At 32.6% G+C, this 13,281-nt stretch overlaps 1 protein-coding gene across 7 annotated transcripts in view; it reads left to right on the top strand.

Moving 5' to 3' along the window:
- LOC145296942 (brefeldin A-inhibited guanine nucleotide-exchange protein 1-like) overlaps positions 1–13,281 on the top strand; it is a 259,000-nt gene that overhangs the window by 149,867 nt on the left and 95,852 nt on the right. For all 7 annotated transcript variants that reach the window (XM_080143154.1, XM_080143149.1, XM_080143148.1 and 4 more), the window contains 3 exons: positions 4,376–4,555; positions 8,056–8,121; positions 10,236–10,338. In XM_080143154.1, coding sequence (XP_079999280.1) covers positions 4,376–4,555; positions 8,056–8,121; positions 10,236–10,338 — 349 coding nt within the window. The remainder of the gene's footprint in view (positions 1–4,375; positions 4,556–8,055; positions 8,122–10,235; positions 10,339–13,281) is intronic.

Below are 13,281 nucleotides of genomic sequence, written 5' to 3'. Positions count from 1 at the left end.
TGTAAAATGTATCGTATCTTTTTAAGATTATATTTTATTTAATTTATTAATTTGGATTTAAAAAAAGATGAATGTGCTTTTGTATGTATTTATAAAAACTCTCTGCCTCTCTATTTCAGATTGTATTTCTCCTCACACCACAACTCATTTTTGCAACCCCCTCTTTGTATTATTAAAGGTCTGAATATTCTCTCTGTTTCAGTTCGTAATTCTCCTCACACCACAACTCTTTTATGCAACTCCCTCTTTGTCATACATATCTGAATAATGAGAAAATCTGAATTTTTTTAACAAAAACTTTAAAATAACTTTTTTAGATTAAATTTTTTAAAACTTCTTTTAGAATAGAAAATCTTTACAATTTAATAAGGAGCATATTTCATATAGGTTTCATTAAAAATATTCAGTAGATAACGAGAAAAATAGAGATGAAAATTTAAAAAGGAGTGTATAACTGGTTATGCTCAATAGTAGTCCTCGCTAGCGAAAGACTTTATTGTTATTCTATTATTATTATTTAAAATATTTTGTGTCCTGCGCTTTCGCGCGAGGACTAATAAATTTTTGACATTTTATAATATTCATTTTGATATACCTCTATACAATAAAATATTGAGATCTTTATTTGTCCAAGATTTTCTGGCTTACAACCAACTTATGATATTAAGTGAGAAAGTTCTTTTGTTTGTGTATTTACACACACACACACACACACACACACACATATATATATATTGTGTGTATTTTAGCAGCATTTTTTCATTTAAGTAAACATTGTTAAAAATTACAATTTTCTGCTTAATTATATCTTTTTTTTTTTCGATTTTTCTTCTGATCTTGTGTTAAAACTAAAAAAACATTTCCATATGTATCACATACGTTTCTGATTCTTCGTTGAATTATCATCAGGTTAAAAAAACAAATGAACAAGAAAGGTTGGAGAAAAGGAGAGAATTTCAAAAGGTAGCTGTGAAACAATATTAGAGTAAAATTAATAACGGGAAATCTTTTCTGATCCAAAAAAGGTCTTATTCCATTGGTTTGAGTATAATTTTCTAGCAGAGAAACCCAGCGTTACTTGGGATTAAATGATGATCAACGAATGGTTCACACTCCCATATTTTTATCGTCATCAAAATAAGTGAAATCGCACATTTTTCAATCAAATCGATTGCTAAATTCACATTTCAGTTGCATAAATTATTAAAGTAAAAATAATCCTGGGCAATGCTGGATAGAGACAGCTAGTAAAAAAAAAAAAAAAAATAGAACTAATATTTAAATTGTGAGAAACACAAGTTACATGCATATGAAATGTAGCCACAATTTTATTAATATAGAGATTAGGGGGGAAAAAAAAAAAACTTTTCAGTTGGTTCATCGATGTAGATTTTAAAATCTGTCTTAATAATAATCATTGAAGTCGGCAAAACCTGTTTGCACAATAACTGGGTCACTTTTTTATTTATTTATTTATTATTTATTATTTTTTTTTTATTACATTTTCACCCCAAACAAGGCACATTGCCACTTTAGTGTAGGGGGCTACTATCAGGCACAACAACTACTGGGGTACTATGTAGGGATTTGGGAAGCAAGATGTTGGTTCACATTACACTTGAACTTCTGCATGTCAGTACAGTTGGGGAAGCAGGGACCTGGAATGGAATTCCAAAGTCTAGCAGTTCTGGGGAAGAAACTGCTGGAGTAGAAAGATCTTTTACATCTAGGGATCTCTACAGTGTGGGGGTGGGATTTTGCAACCTGTCGGGTCTGCCGAGTGTTTACGTCGTGGGGGCACAAGTGCTTGCAGTTCATCAGAGCATTCACCATTAAAATACTTGTAGAACAGACAGAGGGATGCAATGTTTCGTCAATGGGACAGAGGCTGAAGCTTAGATGCCAGTTCAGGGCCTATCAGATTGGTGACTATCTTTTGAACCTTGTCTAGGAGCAAGAGACTAGTAGCCGATGCACCAGTCCAAATGTGACAGCAATACTCCATACATAGGCGAATGGTTGCCTTATAGAGGTACAGGATACTTTTGGGTGTTAGTAGTTTTCTAGCACGGTAGAGAGAGCCTACCTTCCTTGCAGCGGCCCTGGCAATGCCCTCGATGTAATTGTTCCAACTCATGTTTCCTGTGAATGTTAGGCCAAGGGGCTTGAAAGACGTACTCTCAGATAAAGAGTCATTGGTCATTGCTATAGGTGGTAGAGAAGGTTTCTTGTAATTATTGAATGAAACTAGTTTAGTCTTGGCAGCATTGAACGTGACCATCATTTTTGTCCCCATTCTGCATTCTACTTTCAATTGTGCATCAACAGGGGAGAAAGAATAGCTAGCCACAAGTTGTCTAAAATATGTTGTCACCTAAACAGCTGATTACTGCCTCAAAGATTAGAGAGATAAAACTAACAATAATCTTTGAACATTTTAAAGTAATCATCTGATCTTTGGACGTGGACTCTTGTATTTAAAAAAAAAAAAAAAATTTTGTTGCTTTCTTTCATGGTGATCTCTTTTTGCGTGATATGTCACATGGGTCACAAATAATAAAAATACCATTACGAGGATTGTTTCAAAGTAAAGCCTCATATTTTTTTTAAACTCAAAGTTCAAGAACTATAGAGACAGAAGTGGTACATTAAAACAAGCAACTATTTGTGCTCTAGAACTAATTTTTCTACATAGTCGCCACCATTCTCAATGCACTTTTGCCAGGAATTCAATGACTCACCTCTGCTTCTAATGCACATCCATGTTTGTTGTAATTGTTTGAATTGTTCTATTTATAAATATTATGTAAAGTTGAGTTGCAGGTATTGATCTGCAACTCAACTTTAAATAATATTTATAAATAGAACACGTGAAACAATTACAACAAGCAATGAATAACAAGGAGATAATTCTTAAAATATATTTTCTTTAATGTAATATGCAAATGAGATTACTTCTTGGATGTAGATTTTCTTTGAATAAATGGTAGATATATATAGAAATAATTCTGCAATGAAAGTGTAGATGTTTGTTGTCATTATGAAATTTGTGTAACAGTGTACCTTTTATACATATTAACCAAATTGTCAACAGACAGAAATATGATTTTTTAATATATATATATATATATAAAGGAGATTAGAACAATAGTCTAAAGAGCTGAGTGTATTTCAATGTAACAGTGAAATTACTAGTTTAATTAAAATACAGGAAAGAGAAAGTGCTCGTTGTAATTTAGATATATAATAAGCTCGATAGGTAAATATCCTAGAGCTAATTCAATATTAAGTAATGTGATTGATAATTTAAAATTTGAAAATCAAATTATAATTAAATTAAAAATCCGTTTCATAAGAAGGAACAACAACAAAATCAATTATCTGTACGATCGTTTCGGAAAACAATGCTTTTTATTGTGGTAGACATCAAGCTACGTACAATAATTACATATAGTTTTTTAATAAGCAAGGTCTCCTCGTCAGCAAATTTTGAAGGGTTTTTATTAAATTTAAAAGACACCATAAATAAACCTAGCATTAAAAATAAGGCAGATGTATCTGAAAAAAATTGAAATAAAAGGTCTGGATTTAAAATTCATAAGAAAATTAATATGGGTTAGAGATAGAAAAGAAATAGAGTAAAATATAGATTTGAATTTAAATTATAAGTTTGCTTTAAGTACCACATTTCAAATATATATATGCATATATATGAAAAAATGGACACACACACACACATATATATATATACAGGTATATATATATATATATAAAAATATATAGAGAAATTTACCTTTTTTATATATATATATATATATATATATATATATAATGATCAATTCATTTCCATGACACAATTTTCCTGAATCATATTTAGAATGAATTCCAAATATTTTCATACCTCTTGTCACTTTATCAATTTCATTTTTTCAATATTTATGCGTCCTCTTTACCACTCTATCCTAGTTTAAAAGTTAGATGCTTCCTCCACACCCACCTAATCTCCCCCCTCTCGTCCAACTTTCATAAAAATGCTCTCACAAACAGATTAAAATATTTAAGTCAGTTAAGACTTGTTTACACTAGACCCCATCTAAAAAAACATTTCAAATCAATTTCATGCTGTTTAAATGCCCTTTTCATCTTGTACCTCATTTTCCTTTTTTTTCTCTCCTCCTCTCAATTATCTTTCCTTATTCATATTTGGTTTCTTTGATGTAAAAGCATATTTTTCTTTTCTCTTGTCATTTGCATATCTGATGAAGGTACATAATATATCCAAACGTATGGAATGAATAAAAGCCTTTCACGTGTGGAAAAAAGAAAAATTTCCTAACCATCTTTTACACCAATTATATATGTTGCGTTTTTCTAGGCCCTGCTAACTGTGGTGACTTCCAGCAACTGTGAGATACATGAAGGTACCGTACTCCAGGCAGTTCGTACCTGCTATAACATTTACCTTGCCAGCAAAAATTTGGTCAATCAGACAACTGCAAAAGCCACTCTCACTCAAATGCTCAATGTTATTTTCTCACGGATGGAAGCCCAGGCGGTAAGTATTTTTTCTCCGGCATGTACATATACATATACGGATGACTACGTATACCTCTTTCCTTTTGTGCGTTGAGCAACAATTCTAGTAATTGGAAATAATGCATAACTCTTTAAAAAAAAAAAAAAAAAAAAAAGATAGAGCACTCCCGGTTGCTGAAAAAGTGATTAATATAATCATCTTGATTTTGCTTACACTATCAGCACAGTAAAAGGTAAGATACTACCCATTTGTAAAAAGTTTTCAATCTCAGCTTGAAGTATTTGTTTGTCTATCCACACTAAAGCATTGTGATACATTGAAACAATTTGTCCATGGATGACAACATATATATCATTTGTGTGTGTATAATTGTAAATATATATATATATATATATATATATATATATATATATTCCATATATATACACACACAATAGTGTAAGGTAATGTGTATATGTTTTTAGCGTTTATTTCAACTCAATATGTGAGTAGAACTTAATATGGAAATATATATATGGCAAGTAAGTTACACAAACGTTTGTTTCATTTTTGTAGAAAATGATCAGGCGTAATATACATTCTACACCTTTGTTGATTAAATTAAAAACTAATGCATTCAACTTAAAAGCTAATGTGTTTAATTTAAAATCAATTTTCAATTTATAAACAATTTTTTTTCCGAACAATCATAATGAATCGAGGAGCAAAGAAAAACATGAAATAGGATAAATTCAAGGTGACCCAAAAAAAAGCAGAGGGCATTCGATTGTTTTTCTGAGCATTTTACAGTCAACGGAGAAAAAAAAGGCCAAAGACCCTAGTGTTTTGATGTGATGTTTTGAATATAATAAACTAGTTATGACCAAAGTTTCATTTCATTCGGACAAAACACTAAGAAACAGGGCCTAATTAAAGTTGGGGCCCGTTTTTTTTTTGGAGTCACCCTGTATAAGACAACACCAATTGATGCAAAATACGGTATTATCAAAGCTGCTTAAAATCATGAAGATTTGCATACCATAGCAAGAACAAATTGTAATAAAAATACAGCAAGAAAATGGGTTGTTGAGCGTGAAAAAAAGCATAACAAAATTTATTTAATAAAACAGAGGAAACTTGAAATATTTATCTAAAAAATTACGGAACCATTCAAATCCAGAAATAATAATAAATGTATCTACAAGTACGATCAAGCGACATCTTGATGGAACTTGTTTTATTCCGAAAAAGATTCTAGGCGTGCCTATTGCCTGCTAATAAATCTAAAAGAAAGATTTTTTTTTTTTTTTTTTTTTTTTTTTTTTTTAGAAAAAACATTTAAAGTTTACTTCAAATCATAAAGATGAAAGTAATTTAAATATGTTCTGTAGAAGACTGATTTCTACGTGGTCAACGATGCAGTATGTCACTACCCAATTCGTTCTGTCTGCCTGCTTTCCTCCAGACTACAACTTGGATGTCTTCAAGTCCAATGTCAACAAATTCCTAATGAACCACCCCCTTAATTAAACACTTCATCAAATCTCCACACTAACGTAATGTACTTGCAATAACCCTTATCCCTGAGTGGCTTCCGGGCCTTGATAAGTGGTGATCACTGTGTAAAAAAAAAAAAAAAAAAAAAGGGACCAAATGTACATTGTGTTGCTGCATCATATGACTGTCAAGGTATTATGAAATATTAGCCTGGGTGCCCGGTGTTGCCCGGGTGTTTGAAAGTGTGTGTTGAGCAAAAAAAAAAAAAAAAAAATGTGGTAGTAAGCAGGCAGGCTTGAACCCGTGACGCGAAGGCGGAAAAGAAAGTGAAAGATAACCTGACATTTTACCCCTACTTCATAACGTGACCAGAAGTTCGGAACGTTAAAATTAGGCGAAGTTAATCCAACTGATACGATGACTTGCAAAAATGGCTTGCAAAAAATCGACCTCTCCTTATAGAAAACTGCTCAGTTGAGGGTGAAGGAATTAACGTTTTTGGCCAATTTTTCAATATTTGTCGTCCGAGACATCAAGCTTAAAAATGACGCCGATCTCATGAAATCCGTCACCTCTGTCGAAAGTTTTAGGCAGATATACAAACATACATGCATGTCGAAAGTTTTAGGCAGATATACAAACATACATGCATACTTACATCCATATATTTAAACAGACAGATGAGATTTATATTATAGATGTGACGGCTGCATTAAAACGAATGACTTCATTCAATGGATGGTATGAGCATTGGAACATTTGGTTAAAACAGGAAATTTAAATGAAGTAGCGGTTGTCATAGGTAATGCACAATCTCATTCTTCTATAAAAATTCCTTGCTCACAAATCTACAAAGTATTGCAATTCTTCGGGTAGGACCATATTGCGCAATATTATCTCCGACAGAGCTGGTCTTCTGTCAAGTCAAAATCAAGAGGTACTGTCAGAAAGGTTAGTTGATGTATTGCAGATCCTCCTATTGGACTAACAAAATTCCAATATCCATTGAGTCATGTAAAAGAAGTTTTTAAGTTAACAGTCACCCAAGCTGATATTCTGCTTCATGCGATGCAGTATTTTTGACATGTTCAAAGGTAATATGCAACTGTAATTGCTGAAGAAGATTTCTATGGAGAAAGATTATAAAAATATTTTCTCCATACTTACTTGGTTATTTGCCATTTAAAAAAGCTCTGTATTGTGTCCAATCGCCCATTGGATTGATAAAAATTTATGGAAATATATAAAAAAAAATTTTTTTAATTTTAATATTGTATACGAAAAATTCAAAATATAAAAATCTTGTAAAATTCTAATTTGAAATACATAATTTGTGAACAAAAAATCAATTTAAATTTAATGCACTATTTTTTAATTTGAATGCCTTATTTTTAATTTGAATGCCTTATTTTTAATTTGAATGCACTAGTTTTTAATTTGAATGCCTTATTTTTAATTTGATCGACAAAAGGTGTACAGATCCAATGATAGCATAAGAACAACTGAATTTATTTGGTAAATACAGCACACCATTGGTGGTAATCCTAGAATAACTGTAAATAACAAAAGTTTGGTGTTGTTGACTCTTGTCTCCAAACTTAAATTACACCAGCTTATCTTTAGTCACCAAATAAATTCAGGTGTTCAATGCTATCCTTTTTTTCTATAATGTCTCTTGCATTTTGATAATGGTGATACTTTTTCCCTCTTAAACTTTTACAAACTTTGTAAATGAAAAATCAAGCATTTTTTTTTAAAAATGGTTCAATTTCTAAATTACTATTATCAACCTTTTTATAGTTAGAATAATTGTTTCTTCATTTGTTGTGTAATTATAGGAATTGTTATTGATAATTCTGAATTATTATAGAAAATAAATCAAATAATTGTTCTGCTATAGTCAAAATAATGTAAACAGTCAAATACCTTATGCACTCTCCCTCCCTCCCTCTCTCTCATATATACATTATATATATATATATATATATATATATATATATATATATATATATATATATAATTTTTTATTTCAATTTTTTTAGGACCAAGAACGCCAAAAAGAAAAGAATGCACTAAAATCTGTCACCAAATCTGAATCTGAGGGAGAAGTGAGTAATACATTCACAAATGCCACAGTTTTGTAACGTCCTATAAAATGTGTTGTTTTAATTTTGAAATGAATATTTTCACATTAAATTTAAATAACCTTTTATTTTTCAATATATTTTAATAAAATTTGATGTTTTACACTTTTTATGTTATACAAAATTAGCTGCGTCTACCTTGCATTGCCCGGGATGCAATAAAGTTGTTTTATTTTATATTTTTATCTTTTCTTTTTAATACTCATACAGGAATTGAGATAAGATCTTAGTTTTATTCAATTAAAAACTAGTTATTCCCCCGATTTTAATTTTTCAGGCATTATTACAAAATTTTGCCATATTATCAGTTGTCCAGGTAGAACTATGTAATTTACAATATAAACTGCAGCAAAATGTTGTTATAGTGTTAGCGAATGGATAGAGAGAGAGAGAGAGGGGGGGGATGTGTGAATTATAGTGTAGACACGTTGACCGGAAGTCAAGATCAGCTGATTGGATTGCGTGTGAGTCATGTGATCAGGTTAGCTGAATCGAGGAGATTTGCTTGGGACTTGGAAGAGAGCGGACAGCTTCGCCGTTATCTCCTCCCCTTCGCTAGGGGTGGGGAATGAACGCTGACGTGGTAGAAATAAGACCTAGAAGAAAAAAACAACACAGGCCAAATTCACTTTCCAATCTTCTGCGAACAAACTGGAAGGTGAATAAAAAAACTATAGAACCAATTTCTTGTCTTGGAGTGAAATAAATCTTTGTCCCCAAAAACAGGTATCAAGTCTCCCTCCCAGACGAGAATTTCCAGATGGACCAACAAAATGGCAGAAGGTATGTTCAAATGACATGTCACACACATATTCACACTTAACAGCATATGAACATATGTAATAGAAAGACCACTAGACGATCACACACACACAACGTCATTAACTCTGGCAAGATAATCAAACATTCAATCCTTTATAAATACACGTTTTAATATATCATCTCGATTCCAATTTCAACCAATATACAACAAACGCTCATTTTATGACACAACGTAACAATAGTATGGTATAATAAAATCAAAGTTTGATATGTTCGCTTAAATGCTGTTTAGATGCAACTCTTAATATATTATTAGATTTAGCTTTTTACTGTTATCGATCTATTGAAGAAAATGGTCAGCTGAAATCTAAATTTCTTTTTCCTTATAAACCTATAAAAATAAAATGATAATTTTAAAATTAATCTACAAATGCAAATATTAACATTGTAAAGAGAATTGTGATATAAAATAATGTTATCCCCCCCCCCTTGAAAAAAAAACAAAAAACGGTTGATCACTTGTACTAACTGAACCTTATTTATAGATATATAAATTATAAAATGGCGTTACTATAAATCGAGCCTCAGATGGATATATGATTTAAAATATATAATGTTGTGCCTGGATTTGCATTTACAGTAGAACCCCGGGATACGGCATTAAAATTTAGTAACAAAGTACAGTACCGTATAAAATACATGTATATAATCAAATAATAATTATAAATGACACTATAAGGCGGGGCAAATATCATAATCAGGGCCGAGAAAAACATTGTATTCTACATTGTTACCTGAAAAAAAACCTATCCTTGGGCCACCGTATCCCGGGGTTCTACTGTATAGGTGTTGAATTCCCTAAATTCTTATTGCGATTGTTAGTGGTCTGGAGGTAACATTTTAGCAAATGGAGTCAAGGTGACTTTGTAGCTGGGTTCGACTCTCCTGACCAGTAGGAATTGTCACTTCCTGCACTGATGATTGCAAAAGCATAGAACACTAATGTCTGTAGGTATGAAAATAATTATTATTTATAATATATGTATATTAGAGAAAATTGTAGTTTTAATTAATTTATTTGTAAATCAAAGTTTTAAAGAACAACTTAAATCAAAATTTGTTTGTATACAAAAGAAATTAAAATAGTTTTGAGAGAACCAAGGAAGAATTTATAATTTCATTTTTTTATAGTACAAAAAAATCCATTTATTTTCAAATCTTTAAAAATTATTTTTTATATTATGAAACAATCTATTTTGTAAAACTATTTTTATTTTTTAATTTTCATTTTAACTTTTTTTTTTTTTTTTTTTTAGAGTACGAAAGAATCTACTCCTGAAAATGATAAAGATACTCAGTTGACGTCTCCAACAGAAGATCCAAAGGATTCTGTGGATATTGAAAATGAAGAGGAAAAAAGTAAGTTTTTTTTCTGTCTTTTCTTTTTCTGTGGAAAATCGCTCCAGATAAGTCATGAAGCCACTTGATGTAAGAAGCTAAAACAAAATACTTCTATGTCAAAAACTAGTCAACAACAATGTGTTAGATGGATAGATTCTGACCCAGAAAACAGCAATTCTTACCCTTTTGTCAGAAACATCGCTTATGGAATGTGAGGAGTAAAAGACAAAATAAGAGAAGCAAGAGTTATGAGGCTGTTGCGAATAAACATGTACAATTTGATTTTAATTGTTTTTTTATTTTTTTTTTTTTTATTTTTTTTTTTTTATTATCAAGGCTACCCGGTGTTGTCCGGGCATCATTTGAAACTATTACAAGTGATGATCAAAAGATTATTAACATTAGTGAAAATAATTTGCGTCTAATTAACACAAATGAACAAATGCAGGATGAATTATTTGTAATTCAATTTCTTTACTACTCTGATTGATTTCAGACTTTCATCATCGGTCAGTGTCTGGTTGGTGGAGATCATAGCAAACAGTGAAGTATTTTTTTTTAAGTTGCAGGTGGTAACCGAACAACGGCTTGCAAGGTCATAAGAATATGGCTTTACATACACCACCTGACACTCCAAAATGATCACCCATCTTAAGTACTGAGCAGGCTCGACGTTGCTTAACTTTGCTGATCTGAGAGAAATGGTTGTGTTGATGTGATTAAAAACATTAAATATAAATTTAAGTATGGTGCCTCATGAGAAAACAAAAAAACAAATTTTAGATTTAAATCAACCGTATATATTTCTGCAGGTGTTTTATTATAACGTCAACAGCGAGAGAAGATGAACACATATGGTAAAAAGAATGAACAAAGACCAATACACTCAATGACGTTGTTGTCCGAGCCATAACTCCTGCCTTCATTGAACTAAACGAATGACCTTCAAAAAGTTAAGCACAATGAATTTTACTGTCTAGAGTTTACTGTTATATTGACTTCAGTTACAAAGGTGAGAGAGAGAGAGAGGTCACAGGCAGAAAATTCCTCCAAACTATTAATGGAAGCTTTCGACAGTATCCTGCTTGATATCATCCAAAGTTGACATGTCTACATCATTATGCAGCTTCTCACAGAAAATCATTGCATATCTTGTCTAACATTTATGTTTTTCTTCCATTTTAACAATAGTTTTAGTCTGTAGAAATAGAAGAGTGCATTCTCTCGTTGCTCCGTATAATAATTCAGAAGATAAATTGGAGATGGTTCAGGGGAGGTAACTCTTGAACATTCTGAACCACCAGTACCAACTACAGAAAAAATGAACTTATTTGTATTTCTGACGACATTCACCCAGGGTGTGTTAAGCTGACTCCAAATGAATTTGTTGCATCACAAATCGAGGCAGTCCATCCAAGTCTGTCCGTTCCTGACTCCTCAACATACTTCAGCCATTTGTGATTCCATTGACACACACCAAAGATGCAAGGGCCGATCATAGTTTCCAAGTCAGCTTTAACAGTTGTGGGCTACGTTCGCAGTTGACCACCCCTCTCCTTGCACCATCTCTGTAGTAGTGTTAGTCTTACTGCCTTCTGAATCAGGTCAGTTGATGGATGATGAAGGGTGTGCCCAAACCAGTCTCCTGATAAGTACTTCCTCAAGTCTAGGAAGCTTACATCATACATGGATTGTGGTGTTTTGGACATGGTCGAAAATAGGAATCCTGAGACTGCACCGGAGGCAGCACCGATCAAAGACTAGAAGTCTTTAAATGTAAGCTACTCGCATGTGCCAGGTTTTGCATTCGTAGAAAAGGTTTACTTCTACTTGCGCAACTGCCATTGCTCAAAGGCAGCATGCATACCGCAGATTTAACCGACATAAGTCGAGTTCAAACAGACATAAGTATATAGAAGCTAGAAGTAACGTTAAGAAAGAAATAGCGACAGCTAAGAGAGAATTTACTGAAACCACTAAAAAACGCATCGTAGCACAAAAATTAGGAACTCGTGACTTCTGGAAAATCTACAACAGTGTAGTAAATAATGGGCAATCAACAATTCCCCCACTAACCAACAATCACGAGGTTGTTTGCTCAGCAACCAACAAGGCTAATATGCTTGCCAGCCGGTTTGCCTCAAACTCCACACTGGACCCTTCCAACCACCCCCTGCTTGACTTCCTTTGCGGACAGATGCCATGCTAGACGATCTAAAAATCACCCCTGCTCAGGTACATGCTATCATAAAAAACCTTGACACTTCAAAAGCATGTGGACTTGATCTCATCCCAGCTGTGCTATTAAAAAAGTGTTCAGCCGAAGTAGCTCCAGTTCTCTCCAAACTGTACAACAAATGCCTTAATGAATCATGCTTTCCAGGCTGTTGGAAAACTGCTTCTGTGGTACCAGTATTCAAGAATTCTGGTGAAATTATCACCCCATTAACCTCCTCCCACTTTTCGCCAAAATATTTGAGACCATAATTAACCATGCTCTAGTCTGTCACCTTACAGATGCTAAACTTCTGACTTACAAACAATATGGATTTAGACAAGCCCGTTCCACAGCAGACATCCTCACTGTAATCTCTGAACGTATATACCATTCATTGGACAAAGCAGGGGAGGGCAGAGCTCTAGATATATCTAAGGCTTTTGACAGGGTATGGCATGAGGATCTCCTCAGGAAAATTAAATCATACAGTATCACTGGTAGAATATTTAACATAATTAAATCCTTCTTAGATAAGAGAAAAATCCAGGTTGTCCTCAACAGTCGTACATCTAAACAGTGTGATATAAATGTGGGAGTGCCTCAGAGATCTATCATTGGACCTCTATTGTTCCTAATATTTATTAATGACCTCCCCGATAAAACTGTCTCTGAGATGGGTATATATGCTGATGACACCGTACTCTATAACAGCCATGACAGGAAAACAAATGAACACATAACTA

Source organism: Euprymna scolopes, chromosome 17 (genome assembly GCF_053919585.1).
Source record: "Euprymna scolopes isolate OS-2025 chromosome 17, ASM5391958v1, whole genome shotgun sequence".
Classification (NCBI taxonomy): domain Eukaryota; kingdom Metazoa; phylum Mollusca; class Cephalopoda; order Sepiida; family Sepiolidae; genus Euprymna; species Euprymna scolopes.
The sequence above is the reverse complement of the archived record's forward strand: the minus strand, read 5'-3'. Positions and strand labels throughout refer to the sequence as shown.